The sequence below is a fragment of the Rhea pennata genome, chromosome 1 (assembly GCF_028389875.1).
Source record: "Rhea pennata isolate bPtePen1 chromosome 1, bPtePen1.pri, whole genome shotgun sequence".
Lineage (NCBI taxonomy): Eukaryota > Metazoa > Chordata > Aves > Rheiformes > Rheidae > Rhea > Rhea pennata.
Window position 1 is genome coordinate 183,324,319 of NC_084663.1, and position 23,830 is coordinate 183,348,148.

At 37.9% G+C, this 23,830-nt stretch overlaps 1 protein-coding gene across 4 annotated transcripts in view; it reads left to right on the plus strand.

The window, feature by feature from the left end:
- Positions 1-23,830, plus strand: part of DGKH (diacylglycerol kinase eta) — a 156,613-nt gene that overhangs the window by 75,269 nt on the left and 57,514 nt on the right. For 3 of the 4 annotated variants that reach the window (XM_062566971.1, XM_062566967.1, XM_062566966.1), the window contains 2 exons: positions 7,772-7,882; positions 8,900-8,980. In XM_062566971.1, the coding sequence (XP_062422955.1) occupies positions 7,772-7,882; positions 8,900-8,980 (192 nt within the window). Of the gene's footprint in view, positions 1-29; positions 704-7,771; positions 7,883-8,899; positions 8,981-23,830 lie in introns of those variants that run through there. The other variant, XM_062566965.1, reaches the window with a different exon arrangement.

Consider the following 23,830-nt stretch of genomic DNA (forward strand, 5'->3'; position numbering starts at 1 on the left):
CTAGCTAGATAAATGGACAGTGAGGGGGATTAAAAACCAGCTGAACTGCCAGTCTCAAAGGGCTGTGATGAGTGGCACAAGCTCAGCTAAAGGCCAGTCACTAGTGGTGTCCTCCAGGGGCCAATACTCGGACCAGCATTGTTGAACAACTTCGTTAATAATCTGGATGGTGGGACAGAGTGCACCCTTGACAAGTTCACAGTGAAACTGGGATGAACAGTTGATACACCAGTTGTTTGTCCTGCAGTTCAGAGGGACCTCAACAGGCTGGAGAAATGGGCAGAGAGGAACCTCCTGGAGCTCAGTAGAGGGAAATGCCTGGTTCTGAACCTGAAAAGAAATAACCCTATTTACCAGTACAGGCTGAAGTGTGACAGACTGAAAAGCTTTGCAAAAAAGGCCCTGGAGGTCCTTGTGGACAGCAAGTGACCATGAGCCAGCAATGTGCCCTTGCAGTAAAGGTCAGTGATATCCTGGCTTGCACTAGGAAGAGCATCTACACCAGGTCAAGGGAGGTGATCCTTTCTCTCTGCTCAGCCCTGGTGAGGCCACATCTGGAGTACTAAGAGCCCTGAACTGGAACTAGTACAGAAAAGACATGGACATACTGGAGAGAACCCAGTGAAGGGCCATGAAGAGACTGAGAGATCTTGGACTGTTTGGCCTGAAGAAGAGAAAGTTGAGGGGTATCTTACCAATGTGTGTAAGTACTGGATGGGAAAGAGTAAAGAAGATGGAGTCAGGCTCTCCTCAGTGGTATCCACTGAACAGACAAGAGGCAACAGGCACAGACTGAAATGCAAGAAATTATGTCTGCATATAATAAAACACTTTCACTCTGATGGTGGTTGAACCTTGGAACAGGTTGCCCAGAGAGGTTGTGGAATCTCCATCCCTGGAGATCTAAACCTGACTGGATCCAGTGCTGAGCAACCTGTTCTAGCTGACTCTGCTTGAGCCAGGGGCTTGGGCTAGATGAGGTCCCTTACAACCTCAAATACTATATGATTCTATGATAACTGTGCTCCTTGATTGTGAATGTGTGTAATCTACACCAACAGAACACATAGTAATTAAAGAGTGCAAATATTAGAAAGGTTCTGTACGATTCCTTGCCTCAAAATGCTTTGTCATCCTGTAGCTTTGATGACTCCTGTCGTCATTCCCATCCGTAGGTGATTTTAGGAATGAGCTGAACTCAGCTTCTGAGTTTAAAATTCTGTACTCTTCAACTTTTTTTTCTCTCTCGTTCTAATGGAAAAGTATAGGGATTGTGAAATTCTTAAGTTCCAATTTTATTACTTCTGAAGTTGCTGTCATTCACAAACTCATTCGTGAACGAATTTGTTTGTAAGAGGAAATGCCTCTTCTACTGAGATTCTCAATAAAATGATGAGAAATCTCAACCTGACTCTTCCAAAAGAGAGTAAAGACGGTGTTGTTTCCGTCTGAAGACCAAAGAACACACAATAACTGATCTGTTCTAGGTCACGCACAAAATAAGCGTAGTCAAAGCGGGAATAGATTTCAGGTCCATAGCATGTCCAACCCATATTTCTGTTTTCTCTAAGTGATGTAGATGAGAATCAATTATTTGAGTCCGTGGTGTGTAACCACTTGGCTCTCCAAAGTTTCTAAGGAACTAAACCTGTTCAGGAGCTTTGCAATGAAGCTGGAAATTCCAGTTTGTGAGTCTTTTTCTCAGAAAAGAATTTTCCATGGAATTCTATTCAGTTTTTGGCACTTTTTGTCACAAAAAAGGATTCCCAGGCCCAAAGCAGAATGGGAAGGAATAGCCTCTGGCTATAGGGCACTCAGCTTCAGTGCAGGGACCCTCATTTAGCTCCGTGGCAAAACTGGTAGACTGTTACTTTGTTTGGGATGATGCATTCTTTATCTGTTTCTCTTTTAGAATAACTTTCTTACAGAATTGGAAGATGTCTGTTCTGTCCAAGTTGAAAAGCTGTGAAGCTTTTTGTGAATTTGTTTTAGTGTTTTGCCAGAACGTTGTCTTTCTAAGAATATGCTCTTCTGAAACATATTTGCAATAATATTGATGTTTCCTGAAATTGTATGTTTACAGATATTCCTGAGCCTGTTTGAATTTTCTCGACGAATGCTTTTTCTCTTTCCTAACTTATTTGTCAAAGGTCAGGGTATAGGTGTGCAGAATGCCTATGAGAAGGAAATTGGTTGTTCTCCAGCTTTCCCTGGGGGCTGACAAGCTTTAAGTTGTTCTGCGCAGGCTGTTTTCTAGCAAGCGTAGCTCCGACGAGTTCTGACGTCACCAGTGGAATTTGTTTAAACATTCTCACAGGCGAAAAAATTAAAACTGCAATAAGTAAAACACAGAAGGCTTGTTATGACAAGTTTAATTTAGAATTTCTTTTAAAGAAAGGATTGCTTAAAGTTTGCAGCAGTGCTTTATATATTTTTGTTCCATGCTGCTTTTCTAATTTCCTCAAATATCATATGCATAATAACAGTAGATAGAACCGCAGAAACAGTTTGCTTTTCTCTGTGGAAATGTAATGGGATTTTTTGCATTTGACTGTGGGAGGCATCTTATTTCTAATGGTTTATTTTGGACCTACGCTACGTACACTTTATAGAACAGCAAATGTGTTGAGTATCGTTCCAAGTCCACACCAAGATCTAAATAACTCTGGTACAGAATAAAAGTCTTGCCAGCAGAATGATTTGACTATTTATTATAATTTTTCCATTTTTTTTCCAAGATATGTGCCATTTACATTCTTCTGTCTCAAAAAGTTAGACTTAGTTGTTTTACATCTTTCTGCTGGGAGCACGCATAATTTAAAATGAACAGCTGTTGAAGCTCCAAACGGTAGCTGCAAAATATTAGTCTGAGACTGAAGTTAGCTCAGTTGGGAAATAACACCCAAACCCGTAGATCTTTGGCACTTAGTCAGTCCTACAGAGTGTTCTATCCTTTTTCAATATTTTACAGCTGTCTCTTTCCCCTGCTTCGTGAGAACACAGTCTGAAATCAACATTTTGTACATGGATAGAAATTGAGAGTTTAAATACTTGAACTGCAGATAAAGGTGGTTTTCTGACTCTCATTCTAGTATTAAGTTTATAATTAAAATAGTTTTTTTAAATCAAATTGTACTGTTGCATTCTAATATGGTAATATCCTATTAATTTTTGATACATTGTATAACTTCTATATTAAAGATGTCTACCAAGTGAATATCACCTTACTATCAATATATTTTTATGACAGAAATTGCTCTGCAAATTCATGTTTGCTTCATGTTTTACTACTCTACCATACATTGTAAGTGTAGGAATCTGGAAGTCAGACTTTTGTTTTTTTGGTAATTTTAACAACAATAATGCAAAATCTGTTTCCTCAAAATAGGGCAGAAGGGAACATGAGGGAAGATCAGAGTTGAGGGAAAAGTGCACTACATAAACTGTATAATTGCATTTATTTTGCATTACAGTTTCATTTAGGCTAGACTATGTTCACATAAAGGACGCCCCCCCCCACAAAATACGGAATGTAAGGATAACTTTGGAAGACACATTTTTATCATTACACAAAATTGTGATGCTTAATCGTAGGTTGGTATTGTGGTGGAGGGGGAAGTGGCTGGTCTTCATTCTCAGAGTTTAGAAAGCTGTACTCCCAAACCTAGCTAGCCTTATTTTTTTTTTTTCCCAACTGAGAGGATATAGCTGTTATCAACAGTGATGGACTGAGCGTATGCATTTTGCCGCTTCTTGTGATTTCTCTGTCACTGCTGGTATTTGGTTGTAACTGAGAGGTCACATTAGCAGTGCAGTCTGTGGCAACTCAGTTCAGGCAGCCCATGAAGTTGCTGAAGAGGTTACGCTGAGTGAGCAATATTTTTTAGTGCTTATTAAGATTTTCTTAAAATTGAAGCAATTCTATAGCCAATGTGATTACACTGATTTTCATTATTTTTTATTGTGAACCTTCTGAGCTGTATAAATTCATAGGTATTACATAGTTCGTGGTTTGGTTTGGTTTTTCAAATGTCAGGCTTGCTTCACTACCATTAAGAATCCTCAACAGAAATGTAAGCTCATACTGAGCACCTGATGAAGCTTTTATTCTCTGCAGATAAAATCTATTTTTATTTTGACATAATTAATGAAGTATCTGTCAGCATAAGTGGCAGGAATGGAAGCTGCTGTGCTGTGATTGTCAAGCAAACCGTGAGCTTGGAATTCCCAGGTCACAATTTTAATCCAAATTTGAGAGCTTGATTGTCATGTTCTTTAATAAGGAATGTCATTTTCTATCTAGTGAACACTTTGAATATTTTAAGGGGCTCTGAGTTAATAAGAGCTGCGAGACTGCCTAATAACGTAGTGAGGATTTTGTCTGTCTTTAGCCATGCCTGTGCAAACGAACAAAAGTCTCCACGATGTTCAAGCAGTCAAGGTTTGCTTTATTTCAGTAGTCACCTTTGGAAAGACGCATCAGTCGGATCTCTTCTTTTTTCGGTTGTCTATCAACAATCCAAGTATTTATTATTACCGTAGATGAGGGCCAAGGTACATTTACAACCTCAGACATCAGACTCTAAAACGAAATGGTTACTGTCAGATTAAGGGGAAAAAAAATCCAGCATCATAAATGTCCTGCTGGGTCAGACAGTATTTGCTATTTAACAGCGCAGTCGGAAAGGCGGTTAAGGAACAGCTCATGAGTTTGGCCATTAAGTAGTCCAGTCCCCTGGTACTTCTCCCTGGCATATTAAAGGGACCATATATGGAGATGCTGCCCTTGAATTTGTCTAATCCTTTTTCGGACTCGCTGTTACAGTCCACCTCTACAGCCGTCCGTGACAGCAAATTTCATAAAGTCACTACCTGCTGTGCGAAGGCATGCTGCTTTTTATCTTAATCGTGCTGCTCTCAGTACAGCCTCATCACCTGCCCCCTGGGTTTAATGCTGTGGGATATGGTGAATAACAGCGCTGTATACTCCGTACGCCCTGCCTTAATGCTTTTGTAAGGTGCTCTTAAAATTGTTCTTTATCCCTTTAGTTTCCTGTTTACATTTGATTTGTGCTGTTCTACAGCCTTTCCTCTTCTCATGTTGGTTCTCATTCTCTGAAACTTCCTGATACTCTTCTCTTCACTCTTCTGACACATTTTAGGCATTTACATTACATTATAACTAAAAATGAGTAGAGGGGAGAGTTATTTTCATCGCTAATCATTCAGTATTTTGATTTGCAGTTGCCAATAATTTGTCTGTAGTCATGCTTACTCTTGTCTTCTCCAAGTTCAGCATCTTTTCTACTTTCTTTAGTCTTAGAGCAACAGAAATACAGAATTTGACTATTGGGCAGATGTGGGGCTGTATAAAATGAGTGAATCAGAAGCAATATAATGTGATTCTCTTTGAAACAAACTTAATTTTGAAATTTCAGGAGTGTTATACGGTGTATTTTTAAAAATGTTTATATTTAAAAATACATTTGTATAAATGAAACTGCCTCTAACTTTTTAGTGATGAAAATATGCATACACCCCCCACTTCAGATTATTTTATGCAGAGTTACGTTAAACGTTCTTGGAAAATTGACACTAACTTGCACCTTCTTAATTTTATGAAATGCATCTATTTTTTGCGAGAGATTTGGTTAGGAAAATGCACTGCTGAGAAGCGCTGCGGTGTTGCGACTGTGATGATGTGAATCATTTTCCTAGCTGTTAATGGTGAACGTAGTAAAGGTTCTTAGCGGTTAATTTTGTTCTGAGTTGAAAACACTGTCAAGCTTATCAATAATTAAAACTTTCTTTATTGTTGTAGTAGTTGCTCGGGTAATTGTAAGTCCTTGCTGTACGCCTGAAACTTTTGCTTTTATTAGAGCTGCATGCTTCTGGAGTGATGCTCTACGGCTGGGTTATGCAGGCTGTTGCAGGGGGAAGTCGGAGGTTTTGCTGAGCAGACGAGAGGTGATTCTGTAAACGTGTGAAGTGGCATGGGACTGTGGGATTTGCACATTAAGTTTCTCCTAATTTGCAGCAGGAAAGTAGTTAACGTAATTGGCAATGATTGTTGCTTGTGCTTCAGAGTTAATGTCCAGCAGAGATCAATTAGAAGAAGGTTTCTCGTATCAGAAGAGTGAGATCTGGGAGCAGAGTCTTAATTGCAGTTGAGAGAGGAACGGTAGTGCTTTCTGAAGGTGCAGCTGCAGCCTGAGCAGTGGATTTGAAAACTTTACCGGACCCAGCTGTATATAGCAATAGGCACCCAACGGGAGAGGTCTCCTCTGACCTGAAGTTGCTGTAAGAACCGTGACCTGCGCGTAGGTTCAGGAAGGCGTTATTGGTAGATTAGCTAATGACGCAGTTGGCAATCTGAGGTTTCCTGCCTGTTTTTTGAGGCTAAGTGAAGTTAATGAAAGATATGGAGTCCAAACCTTGTGCTTGGCTGTGGTTTCTGCAGCTGTGGAATTGGCTGTGTTCGATGCTTAAACCTCAATCCCCCATATCCATTGGTGGTAAAAGGTAAACTTGGGGTACGTATTTCATGAAGTGCTTGTATTTCCTGGGAATTGTTTACCAATCCAGTGTTTTTCTACTGTTTTAATACAAAAATACATTCTGTACAGGTGGTATGGTGATTTGTTGCTGATTTTGAGTTAGTTTTGAGGGACTGACTTGCTAAAAAAAATTTAATTTGAAATATTAATTTGATCTTGGGGATACTGGGTGCGATAGGGGAAAAGGGCTTATGTAGGTATAAAAATGAGTTAATTTTAATCTTTAGGAAGCAAAAAGCTCAATAAAAGATTAATATTCTTTGACCACACTTTACAATTCCTGTGACTATTTGGTATAATGTAAATTCAGAGTTTGCTTAGTATGTGCCATGTGCAGTAGTGAACACGGATTCCCTTCCATTTAGTCTTTTTTCTTTTTTTCCAGTAAGTCAGTGCGCACGGTGTAGTTGGTGTCCTGTTTCCTTTGGAAGTGAATTCCCTTATTCTTCTTTTGAACCCTAACGCCCAAGTCTCGTACTCCCGCTCTGCGCGATGAACTTTGGCAGTGTCAGAGAGCCGTACGAAGCACAAGTGCTGCGTGGCTACGACAAGCAGCTTTGAATATGCCCTTATGTTTACAACGGCCTGGATTGCTAACTGATTAAATCTATTTATGCCATGTAAAAATAGCTTATCTTAGGATTTAATCAGGAGTATTGCAGGCAGTCATAAAATTGTGTGCTCTCTGCTCCCTTTCAGCAGGGAGTATTTGTGTCCTCGAAGCAGACATGGGTTTAAGCAGATTCGGGAACCGCAGGTAGCTGTGCGGGTACTGTTGTTAGCGGTGGGATTTTTATTATTTATTATTTTTATTATTTATTATTATTTATTATTTATTATTTTTATTATTTATTATTATTTTTTCCTGCTTTGTGCCACCCTCCGTTGTTGCTCGCTCTGGCGTTCGCACTGTTGCGGCTGCCCAGATGACCGAATTATTTTGCGTTAATCACCTCGATGATTAGAGGCCTCACCGCTGCCTTTCCACGGTGCCCGCAAAGGTAGCGTTTTGCCAGCGTTGTCGTCATTTTAAAAATAACTGGGTGTAGTCCGGTTGTCCAGAGGATTGGTCCGAATTTAACGCGAATAGATACAAATTAAAATCGCCAATTTTATACAACATACCATATATTTAAAGACTCAGCTTTCATCTATGTGCTTACCCATTCAGATATACTTACCTGTTGTCTGCTGTCCTTTCATGTGTTTTTCAGACAAGCATAAAAGAAGGATTACTACTGAAGCAAACCAGTTCTTTCCAGAGGTGGAAGAAGCGTTATTTCAAGCTTCGCGGTCGTACCCTCTACTATGCTAAGGATTCCAAGGTAATTTTGTGATGCTACCATCGAATGCTGTATGCTGGGGAAGGCAATTTTATTTAGGTTTATAACTGTAATAATAATTCAATGGTATGCTAGTGATTGCCTGCTTTTCTTTTTATTTTTTTAAAAAATGTATATGTGAGATGTAGTGTGCTAAACTACCTTTAACCAAGGAAGGCTGGTGCTTCCCCTTATCTCTTTTTCTTTTTTTAAAAAAGGTTCTTTTAATCTTTTTAGACTACTTAGAAAAATAATACATTGCTCTGAGTGTTGTTTTAGGGGCATGGGCTCTCGCAGACAAATCTTAGATTCCAAAATATAGTCATCCATAAGCTGCTGCTTTTTTTTTCTTTTTTTTTTTTTAAAAAAAAAAAAAAAAGAAAAGAAAAAAAGCTATTCCTCTGCTGAAGCACTGAAAGGAAGAGCCCTTTGGTCTTCCCTTCGTGTTCATGAGCTGTCGCGAGTTAGCGGGAGCTGTCTAATCCTTTGCCAGAGGCTGGGGTGTCTAGAGATGACATCTGTTTCTCTTCCTGGACCAGCGAAAAATAGGAGTGGGAAGGGATCTCCTTAGGCCCTTGAGCTCCATTTCCTCCTCTTACAGTACCATACTGGAGATTTGAGTTCATAAAGTTAGAGTTGCATCCTGAAACTGGTTAGTTCATTTGCATTTCGCTACTGTGGCTCTTTCTGCTTTAGTGTGTTTATGGTACACACTACAACTGAATCGACTAGAAAAAAGAAAAAATCTTCAAATGAGATTTTAAAGCAATATTTTGGGGAGCCATTTAGGATTTTTACACTCTTTAGCTGATTAGATAAAGAACAGAACTTTGTTTAGAGGACATATAGGAGGTTTTATCACCTTGGCAGTCCTGTCTTTTTTATTTTCCTCCAATTTCTATTTCTCTTTTTATTTTCCCGTTGGAATGGACATGAGGAAATGAAAGCACTGAATATAAAGCTTACTTGAAAGGGGACTCGGGCAGTATTTGATGTTTTTGTGTTCTTTTCCATTCACAGTCTCTAATATTTGATGAAGTTGACCTGTCAGATGCCAGTGTAGCTGAATCAAGCACAAAAAATGTCAACAACAGCTTCACGGTATGGAACAATTATAATGGTGGTCTTGAAATCTGTAGATAGACTGTTACGAAGAAAATCAAGACTCCTATGAATAGCTTCTCATTTCCCTCCATTTGAAAATAAAATGCCCTTTATTTGGAAATGGCATAATTTATAACGTGACAGTATCATGTCAGCTATTGATAATTTTGTGTCAGTTAACTCTTTTTTTTTTTAAGCAGAATGTAGTAATTCTTTCATTGCTAACCATATCCCTGTATTTTTAGAAGCTTCTAAGTCATATGAAAAACTGTCTTCACGGTTGTACCTTGATTTTTTTTTTTTTTTTGACAATGGTACGAGAAACAAAGGTGCTCATAAAACACACTTGCAAACTTTATGTAAACAGAGATGTTACACGCAGTTCTTGACATTTATTGTTTAACCTCATTGTTGGAACTGTGATAACATCTGACTCTGTTGCTATGCTCATTCTTAACCTCTGGGAAAGTAAATTCGATGAACAAGAACTAGCTATGAGGAAGACTGTGGGTAAACTTGCCCTCTTGAAGGTCATGAGTTCTTCCACTAGCTGCAGTAGTGTTAATTTTCTTTATTTACAGATGTTATTATTCTTTTAAAAAGTTGATACTGCATTTTCCTGAAGATTTGAATGGTCACAGGTGTCTATGTTGTCAAGTGTTGCCATTTTTCTCAGAGATGGTCCCAATGCAAGCCTCAGAGCTTGTAGGTTATGGCTCCAGGTGTTTCTCAGACAGCTACTGGAGTAATCAGAGCGCTGGAATGATGTGTTCCCCTTAGCATAGATGGGCTGGCACGCTATACCAGTAGAAGTTTATTTGCTGACTAAATATGACATTAAAAACACTAATTTGGTCCACTGAAATGAGTGGGTCCCTGCGTGGTGTGCTAGCTTACCATCTGGAAGGTTTCTGTGGCTTAGAAACTCCACTTTGGACTTTCTCTTGTCCAGATTTGAAGCTGTTGTTCCGGCGTCGGGTTAGTTGAGGCGTAACGAGGCATGCCAGGGCTCTTAGCTGAGGATCCCAACAGAGTCGTGATTGTCACTTGTTATTCGGGAAGGGATATAAGACTTGGCATCCCCAGGAGACCTAAATCTCTTTCACTGTTGTCTCTATGATGGGAATAAAGAAAATTAGTAAAACCCTGGGTATAATATTACCGTTCACAGAATCAGTCAGATGTTCCTGCTTATACGTGAACTTTTGCATGGAGAAGAAAGGTAGTGTATCTTTGGATTTTTTTTCTTCTTTTCTTGTTATTTCTTATAATATTTGGTATTTTGATATCCTTTAGGATCATGTAGGCCCACTCGCTTTATCGTTCTTCACCAAAGATGTGTTTTGTAATTAGTATCAAGATTTCTGTGGAAGGAAGTAGTGATAAATAGATCTTGGGGCCAAAGCTTTAAAAGCTGTGGTGACGCTATTTATTTTCATGTCCTAGGTATTTCAGAACAAACAGTGTTTTCAGTAAGGAGTATCAGAATTCATGTTGAAAAATTATTTGGGTTTATAGTTCTCCTGGATTGAAGTGTCAGCTGACTGTGAAATATGGTAATAGTTGTCATCTCTTTCAATCTTTTGGCTTCTTCCTTTGTGTTTCCCTAACCTGGTCTCCAAGCAACACAGCTCAGTGGAGTGAGATATCTCTGGCCTTGCCTGTGCTGGTTTGGAGAGGGATAGGGTAGCTTTCTAGCAATACTCGTTAAAAAGAAACAATCCTTTTCATGGTCCCCCCCCCCATCTTATAAAAAGAAAAACCAGAAAGAAAACGGAATTCTAAGAAAGATTGGATTAAAGTGCTCTGCTAGCATTGCAGTCATTTAAAAAAAGTGAAAAATGAATCCTGAACTTTTGCTTTCTGTAGTTAATGTGTTCCTCTCGTTTTCTTATCCTAGTAGAGAATATTGTTAACACAAACTTACATGGAATAGAAGCCAAACAACTATATTTCAAGAAAAATAAATTTTCATGAAAATTCATAAGAAGTATAGGTATTTCTTTAAACATGCCCTTGTCATTAAAAAAAAAGAAGGTACACCACGTTTCATTCCTCTCTCCAATCTCCCAACCCCACAATTTATGGGGTTATGAAAGTATTCTTTTGCCTTCCGTTGCCCTTTCTGGTTGTCTCAGGTTGGAGACAGTTGTGTGTCAAGATTTTCCATGTTCTTTCTTTGGATAAAACTCAAGTCCTAAAATCAGTCCTGACACATCGACTTAAGATTGAGTTTATTTGTAATGTGTGTGCTTGCGGAATGTTTTATGTAACTGAATACTGGTGGTTTTGCCCCAGAACTACTTTTCCTTTGTTACTACAAACAAATAGAGATTGTGGGGAAATTGATAAGTTTTGGCTAATTAAAATAAGAAGCTGCTAGGTGTGTAACAGCTCATCTGTTTTCAATTTGTACTTTAATGTTAATACTGTTGTTACTTTCCAGTGAACAGTCAACTCTCCTAGCAAACAGTTCCCGGCGCGCAGGCTCATGCTAGGGGGGCATGTAACAGATTATAGGTGTTTTATATTTCCGTTTCCCACTTGCTCGTTAGGTCCCGCTTTCCTAGGAGCGCGGGAAGAGAGCGGATCAGTAGAGCTAAGCCCTGTATCACCCTCTCCATCAGCCACGTGGCGTGACTCTTGCTCCCCACCCATGGTTTGCTTTGCCTCAGAGGATTGTTTTTGTATCTACATCTATCTATCTAGTGGTATCTAAGGAATAGAATTTTTAAATAATGACTTTTTATAGGCATATTCAAATTAATGGAGCTCTACAGAGCAGCAAAGATGAATATGAACTGCGATTTCTTTTTGACATGGTAGCTTTTGTAGCTCTTTCTTTCCATGACAAAAAAAAAAAAAAAAAAAAAAAAAACAAAACTTCTGATATGCACCAGGAGAGGGGGAAAAAAAGCGGTAAATGTTAACCGTGTTGCTTTTCAGTTGTTGATCCATGTGCATGTGTAAAATGCAGTGGGTTGTTATACATCTATCCTGGCTTAATTTCACGTAAAATGTACAGGCATCATGTAGCAACACTTACATTTACTCCATCCAAATTAGTATCTGAAACATTTTGATTGTTACGCTTTTCTGTGACGGATACGATGGAAAGATAATAATTTCAAGGTAGAGATGCTGGTTTTGAGGTTTTACTTTGCATATCCGTATTTGAACATGTGGTTTTGGTAAGGCCAGCTTCTAGTCCAGTTTAATTTTGCACTAGATTTCTTACTAAACATACATTCTCTAGGAAAGTGAAGATCCTGAATAGGTGAATTCTCTTATCTTATTGCTTCTGAGAATAACAGAGGAAATATTTTCATGACAGTTGGGGAAGCTGCCCTCTAGGAATGTGAGAGTAAACGTACTAGATAATACTTAAGGTGGTGACTCAGCTTGCCCTAACTTCAGAGTGGGATTCAGTGATGGATTTATAGATGCCTAAATTTAGTTATCGAGAATCAGATTAATAGGTCTTTAAAGTAGATTCATGCATTTGTTCAGCTCAGAGTCTCTCTGGACTGATTATTGACTAGATCTCCCTTAGCTTTCTGAATCATGTGCTGAACCTCATCCTTCTTGTTGAACATGCAGCTGCTGAGAGTGGTCATCTTGAGGGGAAGGCTTAGGAAACTGCAGATCTGCTGTCCTGGAAAGCCTACTGCAATTCTTACCAATTAGAAATTGGCTGGAAAGGAGACTTTATATTCCAGCCAATAGCATTGATTACTGTGTTTCTGGATGTGCTTGCAAAAATGTCTAATGTCATTAATTTTTTTGCAGATTTCTTGTTTTTTTTGTAATGCTATAGGCTGTATAGCAGTCTAATTGTATATTGTGTGGGAAAAATTTTTCCTTAGATAGCTTTTAATGTAAGAGAGGATACTTAATTAAAACACTATACAAGACAAAGACAGCAAAAGCCAGTAAACTCTGTTCTTTATTTTCTATGTTCTTATATACACACGTATTCTCCTTTTTATATATTTCTATACTATATATATTTGTATATGTCTGTGTGTGTATATATGTATTTTTATGTATGTCTTTTTATTTGCCTATTTTTCAAGGTAAATTTTTGTAAACTTTTCTCTATACTCTTGCCTATTGTTGCTGTTTTTCTCTTATTCTGCAATATCATCTTGGCATTCAGGAGTCCAAGTGAAAACAAATTATAGATACCTGGGCTTAATAATATTTTCCAAATTGTACTCTCTTACGTTCCTCATAGATCTAACATTTTGTCTGTTTTCCACTGCAGCTGCACATTATGATTTTTTTTAATTCTTTAGAATGGTACCAAGATTCCTTTCCTATTAATATGGAGCTGTCTGTAATTCCTAAATACTTTGTATTTCTGTATTTTTCTATATTTATGTAGTTTTTGATTGGTGTTTGCTTCTTTGTTTTTAGTTTTTACCAACACTGATCTCTTTCAAGTCACTGTGCTGTCTGCTTGTTGGTTCTACCTGCAGTGCCTCAGTAATCAAAGGGGGGAGCTAAGCAACCGAAACTTTATCTGTAAATTTTCCACTTCTCTATTTTATACTCTGCTTCCAGTTTAAAAATTGCATCACAAAATTTTGGGACAGAATAAGGTGCTGATTATCTATGAATCTTTTGCCATATTAAGGATTACTCTCTTTTTAAATTTTAAAAATACATTCCTTAGTTAGCTTTTCCTCTCATCTTAGGGTCATGGCATAAAAATAATTAACCCCTTTGGTTCAGTGACTGAACTGGAAAAAGAAAAGGTAAGAAATAGTTATCGGTCAACCTGATGTTTTTACTATTGTTGAACTGAAATACTTCGTTTAGTTCAAATTAAAGAGTTAAGTTCTGTTTTAGAGGTTTTTTCTCTTTGAATTAGAGATGGAAAAAAATGCAGTGAATGGCATTTCATTAAAGTTAGTTCCTGAATGTTATTTTGTTACAAAGAATTGAATTTTTTTTCTGATTTCCATTGTTTTAGTTGGATTTAGCAATTCTCTCTGACCTGAAAATAGAGATCTCTGCTATTTCAACCAGAAATCTTTGTCTATTTATTCTTAATTTCCTTAACATATTGTACATATGGATGGGTTTTGAAAAACTGAGTGTTTATAGTTACTTTTTTCTTCCTTTCATGTAGTAGTTTGATATGATTAGCTTTTTTTTACAGGTTAGTGAGGTCAAGTGCTCCTTTGCAGCAGCTCTCCTGGTTAAAGTTGGTATGGTTTTCTTCCAGAATTCTGATTACTCTATTTCCTGTCCATATTTCTGAATGTAGTATATCCTATGTGTTCACTGCAGATACAAAGTTTGCTGATATATAAATTGTGTAGAACCAGCTTAAGGTATAAACCAATTCTTCTTGTCTTTAATTCCCTCTGTACTACGGCTCTTTCTAATAGGAGCTTCCTCAGCTCTGTGAGCAGCTCAGCGACTCGTTTCTTACGATTTTTCAGAATTGCTGGTTTTCTCACACCTGGGCCTGAAGGCATAGTGTTCTTAAGCAGTTTATTTCAGTAGCACTGCTTCTCACATCCCAGTCAGTTTTGTACTCATCGTCGGGATTAGCTGCTTCTAATTTTTAAAGCCCATTGTGAATATCGAGAGTTAATTTTCTAAAATCAATGTATTTTGTGGTATTGCCAGACTTTTGCAATATATTGGATAGATGGTGTGAATTTCTTAGAGACTTGTATTTACTTTGCTTCCTTTCTTACCACCTAGATTTCTTGTCAAGACTTATGTTTGGGAACTTTTATTTTTTTATTTTTTTTTATGAGGAATGTGTGACTAAATATGAGAACTGTCTAACTCTCTCCAGGTCACATCAGGAGGACATGAGAGGAGTGTTTTCCCAAAGGAGTTTAAAACCTTTTATCTTCTCCTTGGGTTTGGACACTGTAATTTTCTGTCTTTCTCGGTATTAGTCTCAAAGCTGGGAATAATTATGCTGGTATTTTTGTTTCCTTCTTCAGATATTCTAATACCAATTCAATTTTATGATTGGCCCTTTTGTTGCAAGTGTTTAGGCCAGCGTTGAGGTTTATTTCAGCTCAAAGAGCTGAGGCCAGCTCTTGAGCTTTATTTCAGTGCAGATACACTTGCGGATGCTGACGGAGGAATTTCTCCTGCTTGCTTTCAGCATACAGTTTACTGCAGCCCTATGTCCATGAACACTAGATCTGTTTGCTCACAGCATCAGGCCTCTTTCCAACAGTATCCTACTTTTTTTTTTTTTTTTTTTTTTTCCCTCCCTTTATGCTTTTTCCAGAGGCCACCCACCTAAAAATTATGCTGACCTTTTCTGTTTTTTTCCACTGCTTTTATTCCACTGACTTATTTCTGCAGTTCTGTAAAATCAACTTGCTGGCCCTGTGTTGGGAGACCCCTGGGATCATGTGGCCAGCATCTACCTTTGAGGCTTGTGCTTGTTCTAGACTTTGGGTGGTTTCCTCTGCTTTCAGCATTTGCTAGGGAAGCCATTTCTTAAGGTGGCCACTGTGTGCTCTGTAGCCTCAGTAGGATGCACAATTACTTACTAGCCACACAATGTTGTTATCTCTCCTGTTGGCTTGACTCCTTTGCCGGCATTGGGTGTTTCAGCTGGGTCTCCTTCCATGGATCTGGCTGGAGAGCTTCTGCACTGCTGAGATTCAGGGCAACCATCCTCACTGCACATCATAGATGTGAGGAGTGGAAACAATTCAGTATCACAGCCTGGGCCTTGCCTGGGTGATTTTAAATTTCCATTTTGCTCTATGGAAATACTCTGGAGCATATCTGTCTGCAGTTTCATTTTTCTCTTCAGTGAAAAATGCTTTTTAGTAAATTTCTATGTGTCTATGCTGATGGTCCCTTGAAGGTAGACTCTTGTTGGATTGCTCCACTTAATAAGCCACGTTAGCATAGAAATAATGAATTGGTGTTTGGAAACATGTTTCTGTTTCTTGATAAGCTTTCATAAATCACAAATTTTTAAAAAATTTACATGTCAAGTTTTGTTAACAGAGTGCAGAATCCTGTGTGAATACTTTCATCTGCTTGAACCTCTCCTGTCAGTGAATCTCAGCTGCATATTAACATAAACTAATAATACAACTTTGGGGTTCAAGTAAAGTCTATGAGCTTATAATAGTATTATGAAATTACTCATGTAAACAAAAAGGAAAGAAAAATCAGCAAACTGGTATGTACTGTGTATGGCGCTATCCTTAGGATTCCTCTCAGCATGATTTGCATCAAGTGTCCTTCGTCATTTTGTCTTTTAAACTTAAGATAATTTCCTGGTTTGGAGTACACTTTGAAATTTGTGTTCAAGTTCAGTGTTAATATTGCTACCAATCTGTGCTGATGGTGGTGGGAGCTCAAACACGTAGCTTGTGTGTAAAGACATCTTTAAATATCTTACTCTGTGAGCTGAAATCAACCCCCAGAAGCATTATCTTTTAAGATTTGCCCTCGGTGTTAGCAGAAGGGTCAGTGCATGGCACCGTTTCAAGTTCCCCTAATGGCGCATTCACTCCTCTTGCTGGATTTAGGGACCACTGCAAGGCTGGCTAGAGCTCCTGGAGAGACATCTGCAAGGACTTGGGGCTCTCTTTTCTCAAGGAGGTCAAATATGCCTGGAAACGGTTCCAAATTCTTGTGCTGGTCCCACCAGCATGACTCAACTTTGGGATGTCTTGAACCACTGTTCAATCATGGGTAGCTAACTATTCTGATTTATTTAGTTTTTCTCTAATTGTGAACTATCTTCTTTTTCATACAAATACTGATCAGCCTTTAAATGACAAAGGCTTTTTGATGCTTCCAACCTGAACAATACCCAAACCACAGAAACAGAGAAGTGCTTTGGATTCCATTTTGTTCAATTTTATACTCATTTTTTTCTATATTCAGGCAGTTTAGAAACAAAAAAAATTGCAACGGCAAATTAATTATGCTGCAGAAAAGAATCAGAGAGACAAAAGCAATTAGTGTTGGAGTCTTATGATGCACTTCGGTTTTCTTCCTCCATTTAGCATTTGCTCCTTCTCCCCTGCCCATTGACAATAACAAAAAAACATAATAAAACTGAGAGCTCTTTGGGTAGCTTTGGGTGTGACTTTCAAGTTTTAAGCAGCTTATCTCTGCCTTGATGCACTGTCTCCCTTTCTGTAGAGCGTCTAGAGACATTGAAGCTTTAGGTTTCATTATGAAAAAGCAATAAAGCATTCCAATTGTGAGGCTAAAATCCATAGATAAATCCCTTGGGACTGAGCTATTACAAGAAAGCTGAACACTTTTCAGAAGAGAAAAAGATGATCTTAAAATGAAGATTTTGCTCTGTACCATACATTTTAGTTCTAGTTTCATTTGCGTGGAGCTTGCTTTCAACATTTTTGAGCTTATACAGAAATTTTTGAAAAATAGGTCACACGAAATAATGAAGAACATCTCTTCCTCTGGTTTTTGAAGAATTTCTTTAATTTGTGAAACACAATAAAAAGACGTGTATAAGTAATGAGGTGAAAAATATCATTTATTTCCTTGTCTGGATGCATTATATAGCATTATTAACACAGTTAAAGCCTTTAAAAAGCAATCAGTGTTCTATGAATTAATGCAACAGAATTACCAGATTTCATGATGTCTACAGTTTTGCATTAGTTTTCTGTTTTTTTTTTCCTCTCCTCTCACGTTGAAAAATAGTTAAAAGAGTGAAGAAGGCTTAAAAAATACTCCTCAGTACAGTTCCTGTATACAGAATAATTTAGTAAACAGTACCATTGGTGTAAACTTGGAATAAATTTGCTGCTTCTAGTGAGCAAGGATCCCTGGCTTAAAGCAGCTGGATTATGTTTAAACAGGAATCTCCTATTACAGAAGGAAAAAAAATACAGTTGTTGCTCAATAGAGCAACAGTTGTTGCTCAAAGTTGCAAATATGCAACTTTGCACCTGATTCCATTAAGTACAGAATTAGATACTCTCCCTGAAGTACAGAAGCCATCTCATCTGACAGATAGACACTGTGGTTTTTGTGAATCAGGCACTAAGTTTGCAGTAGTAGAAAGTAATATAGCTAAGAAAAGAAAAGTTTATGTGAAAAAATTTTAAGAAATGTGTGGGTATTAAACTCTACCTTGCAGTTTCCAGTTTATGTTTGTAAGGGTGGTTCATTGTTTTTATTGTATTTAAATACTGATTTAATAGAAACTTCTAATTCTTCCATTCAAATTCATGAAACTTTCCAACTCTGGTTCTTGGAACTGGCTTTTTATAAGGCTTTTAAATATTTCAGAAGGAATAATACTTTTCTTTTAGCAGTAGGTTGCTGTTAGACACATGAGGTCAGATTTAAGGGCTCATGTATCTGAATCAGAGCTTTACAGTCTGTAATCAATATATCTATTGGGCTGACGAACTATTGAAAATCTTCAACGCATTAAAAAAATTTTAACTACTTGTGAGTCTAAAAGTGTTGAAAGCCACTGTTATAGATTCTACCATACTTAGGTAAACAGGATTTTGCTTATATTCTTCAGAAATAAACTGAGTGACATCAAGAAACAGATTTCTTAAGCTGTTTCCAGTAAAAGAGAGCTTAAATATTGCTCCCTCTCCCCTCTAAAAAAGAAGAAAAACTACCAGAGTAAGTGACTTTTGTGTTCTTGTTGAATCAAGATGGAATGAGGCAGCTACTTGGTGAAACTAAAAATAGGTAAAAGGAATTCAACAAGACCAGAAGAATTTGAAAGAAAAGCTGGAGGCTTCATAGAAAAAATTAGCATCTAAGAGTGCATGCTCACAAGAAGACGATTGCATTAGAATGCAAACACAGATGCTTTGCTGCTGTTCACTGTTGCTCATCCTCCTTAACTGATGCAAGAAAGCATCTTTACTTTTATTAGGACCTTAGCACTTGAATCTAAAGTTAAAAACAGTCTCAACACTGTCCAGAAAAGCTTGGTGTATTGACCCCCCCCGAGTGGTGGAAGCACATGCAGCATTGCTTGCAAACCAAAACATTTCTTTAGCATGCCTGGCTAGAAACAGAAGCAGACTTGGCCCAAAACCCTAACGGGGAACTGGGAGAGGAAATTTTTCATGTAAGTGCTGGCCAAAAGGAATTCCCAGAACTTCAGGCAAAGAAACCTTTTTTTCTTTTTTTCTTTTTTTTCCCCTACTGGATTTCTGTAGTATGCCCCAATATATTCAACCAGGAATCAGGAATATCTGAATATCTGGTTCTGATCTAGTTCTCCCTTACTAATGAAGGATCACAGTCCCTCAGGCTGTTGTACTTGCCTGCTGAATTCAGGCAAGGATTCGTAGTACGGCCATTTTTTGAATCTCTGCCAACAAAGTTTTTAAGTTTAACAGAATTAAATGCATATATGACAGAGTATATGTGATGTATGTTGTGATCTTTTAAGAATATCTAATCTTTAGATTCTTTTAAGAATTTGCAGTGAAATAGCAGAAAGCCAAGGAAGAAGAAAAGTTACTTCCCAAGAAGAGGGAAGAAACATTTTAGTGGAGCAGATAAAACCAACGTGAGTGAGAGGGAGCCCTCTGAAAGCAGAGGGAGATTGCTTCCTTGAAAGCGATCTACGCAGAGCAGACTGCAGAAATGAGAGGACATGTCGGGCATGTCTCCTACGCTGCCACAGGGAGCTGGCAGCTCCTTCTGCTGGGCAAGAGATGGCAGAGGGATGGGGCAGACCAAAGGCCCCCGAAAGGGACTGGAGAGGGACCAGAGGGATGGGGCAGTTTGCTGCTTTTCAGAAACTCAGAGTTAAGGAAAATCAAGCCTGGACCTGCTTGGAGAAGATGCCATGGGGAAGAGTGAGAGCTATCTATAAACTTTGTATTTCTACTCGTTCTTACTAAGGCTTTGGGCGCTCTGTATTTGCAGGGCTTTGTTTATATATATATGTGTGTGTGTGTGTGTGTGTGTGTGTGTGTGTGTGTGTGTGTATTTAACAGTCAAGTGTGGTTCTGACTTTCAGAGCTTCCTATAGGAGAAGACCTACACAGATCCACCAGAAAACTCTGGCTGTCGAGATTACACCATGGCTAGTCTAAATCGTGCTGAAAGTCTGAGGAGGATTGGCCCACATCTCTGAAACTGAGATGGGTTTGGCTATTGTTTAGTTTCCTTGTTTAGGCTCCAGCCTCCTCTCTTGGAGATTTGAGAATCCACGTGCCGGTGCATCATAGCTGAAGATGAACTGCGGTGCTTAAATAAGAAAGAATCATGGTACATCGGAAACAGAGTAGCATCGTCGAGTTTCATCCACGCTTTTGTTGCTCTTAACTTCCTATTTCCAGCTTCTGGGCTAGAGTGTACTGCTGTTTGGGAGTTGATGTGTGGGACTAACCCCTTCCTGCCCCTTCTAAGATTTCGTCTTATAACGGGGACCAAAACCACACATTGTTTCGTTACTTGTGAGATTGGCAACAGTGAAATAGCAGAAAGCCAGGGAAGAAGAAAAGTTACTTCCCAAGAAGAGGGAAGCAGCATTTTAGTGGAGCAGATAACAATAATTGGTCTGATTATAAATTCTGTATTGTACTCAGGTAAATATAATAGCCATTTATTACTTGTTTTGCTTTTAAATCATCAGCTCCCTCTGTCTGGTATTTTATATGTTTGCCTGGCTCTGCTTGACTTAAAAAGTAATACTGACAATTTACCATAAAGCACTGAATGCATCTTTGGTAATGACAGTACGATATAATTTCTTTAGTATCCTTAATCCAAAGAAACTAGGGTACTGTAGAAAGCTTTCCAGCTGTTACCGTTGTGATTTTTGCAGACAGATTCTGGTAGTTATGGGTGTGACAATGTCCCCAGCTGCCTGTCCCCACCCCTCTGATGGTGGTGCCCACCTCAGCGTAAGAAAACACTAGTGCTTTTACTTCCTATTCTATAGTATTTGTATGTACCCACCTCCAGGGAGACTGGGAAATAAATCTTGTCGTGCAGCAAAGTTTCAAAGCATTAAATCAGTCGTGTGCGTGCCCCAGGCATCAAGTGTTGTCCCTGTGAAGAAAGTGGAGTGCTCTCTCTCTCTCTCATGATACCATCCTCTCTTCAATAATTCTAGAAGGATATTTTTAAAATTCAGGAAAACCATTTCCTCACCCATTGCTGATTGTAAGTGATGTTTATGCATTACTAAACCAATTCAGGATCTGCCATACACAGTGCTATTACTGTAATGCCTGATAATAATTTAGAGCAACATAAGGTGCTTTAATGCAAATATCATGTTGCAGGAAGTTAAGTGATTTACAGCTCCTACTGTAGCACTGCTGAGATGTAGACCATTATTTTCTTGGTTAGCAAACGTAATGTGTGCTTTTTTTATTTTTGAAATGGTATTTCACCTTTGTTTTTCATGTCAGATTAGAATACCATTCAGCATGCCTGAAGTATTAGTTTTTCCAAATAATTAGTGCAATTTCTTTAATGGTGAATTTGTGGTATTATGGTCATTTATGGGTGCACTGAAACAGTAAGAATCTGATTTGGATACAGTTACAGTGAGAAAGGGAGGAGAAAATTCATATTCCAGAAGATCCGCAAAGGAGCTGCCATTTTACTGCAATGTGGGCAGCATTAATTTTGCAATATTACACTATCATTTTCTCTTCGGGGAAGTATAAATATTCTAGACAGTACTTGTCGATAAGTGCTATAGTCTACCAAAGACTAATCAGTTTACTTAGAATACCCTGACATTAATTTATAGATGGCTTATATTTTATTGATTCTATGGTAGAATGAACAGTGACTGTAGGAAAAGAGATTATGTATTTTGCTTCATGAACGTGTGAGGGAGATGTTTATAGCAGGATCTTTATTCCTGTGTTGCAATTATGAGAATGAATATGAAAGTATTTCACATTACCAGCTGGTAAGTGCCTACCTCAGCTGCCTAAACTAGTATCGTATAGAGTGCACAGAAAAGAGAGGGACTCTCACAGAAGGGAACCCCAAACAGAAGCCACCAAGTTTTAGGAATGCTTCTTCTTAATGTGTTTCTGTCATACCAGAATTTTTATTTTAACAAAATAAAACATGAGATTCCTGGGCAAAGCCTGGATTTTTATTTTATTTTATAGTTCTTAAGTCTAAACTCATTGTATTGAAGGCTAAGTGGAACTGTGCTGAAGTTAGCTCCTTTGAAAGCAAAAGGTGCTTTCAAATTTCCATTGAACTTAATGACAGTTTTATTTCGTATGAAAGGACCTTGGCAGGTGTTGTTTGAAAGAAAAGTTGCAATTGCAAAGCTTGAGTGGGTGATTTTTACTGAAGTGATTTTTCTTTCTTTTTTTTTAAAACATACACATAGAAGCGTATGTACTTATATGTATGAGTATGTGTATGTTTTTAGATGCTGAATTATCCCAGTATCAACATGTATGAAAAATCCCAATTTATGGCAAGGCCTGAATAGTGGCAGACTGAAGAACGTGCTCTTGTTCTCTTCTTTATTCCCCACTCAGAAGCCCCTTGTTTTTCTGTTTAGAAACATTTAGGAACAAAACCAGGAACATTATGACAATAACGGACCGTTTTTCTTTGTATCCAGATATTCTTTAATCCCTCTGATGTCTTAGCACTTGCACTATTTCCTCTGTAAACTTTAAATACTGCACAGTCTTTTGCTATGCTTACTGCATTAAAAGTGTTGTCTGTTCCCACAACCTCAATTTCATTATTTTTCAATATACTGCAGTATCTGGCTTTGGTGACTCTCTTCTCCAAAATCAGCAGTAACTTCTTCCTGGCTGCTTGACAAGAGTGCAAATTCTCAAATTAACTTAATCTCCTAAATTAAATTTGCTTGATTTATTCATTTTTAAGGCCTTCACCTGCGTTCATCCTTCTCGATTTGTCTACTGCTTTGTCAGTGTGTGAACCATTAGCACTTGAATTTCTCTGAGATTTAAGAGTGGGGAGTTTTCTTGTTCTCAAGTTACTTCTTTAACTGCTCTTCTAGAGTTTCTTCTGACGCTACTTTTGTCACTGAATTAAACAATTTCTTTGTGTCTATTGAGAGCTTAATGTATTGAGTGATGCATAAATAATCAAGAAGAAAAGTAATGTGGAATAAGACAGTAGAAGATAAGATACTGCAAACAGGATTTTGAATATGGCTGCGTGCAATGAGATGACATTACTAGTAAAATCCAAATTTGCATGGCTAGAACTAGCTTTAAGAGCAGTTAAAGCTATTTTACTATTATGTCTGCATATGAGTTTAACTGTCTTTAAGAAATACCACTTAAGTTAGTTTTTTATAACTTTCTTTGAGCCTCCATAAGAAACACACCTTCTGTGCAAATGCAAATGGCAGGTGCATGAAATCATTCCAAGTTTGGGATAAGCAAGAACAGCTATGCTGAGTTAGAGTGAAGCTTATAATCATTCCCTGTCATTGCTAATCATTCCATTCACTCACTGAGTTCTTATGTTAAGTGAAATGCCTAACAAATAGAATATATCTTCTCTTTAATTTTTTTAGACGTTAAAATGAATGGGAACTTAAATGAACAGTTCAGCTTCTCTCTTTTTTTTTGGAAGAAAAAAATCCAAGCATTGTCAATATTTTTTGCATATAATGCATTTTGTATCTTTTCTGAAGTTTGTTGTTTAGAAATAACCAAATCAAGGAGAATATGTAGATCAATCATCATTTTGTGTGCTCTCTATACAAATATGTATGAATCTTTTGACTTTCCACTTTATTTTTATAGTGCTAATAATAATTTGTCCTCCATTTATGTGATCATTCATGTGTAACTTAATAACTTTTAGATTTTTGAAAATTTTCTGAACAACTGTTTAATAAAA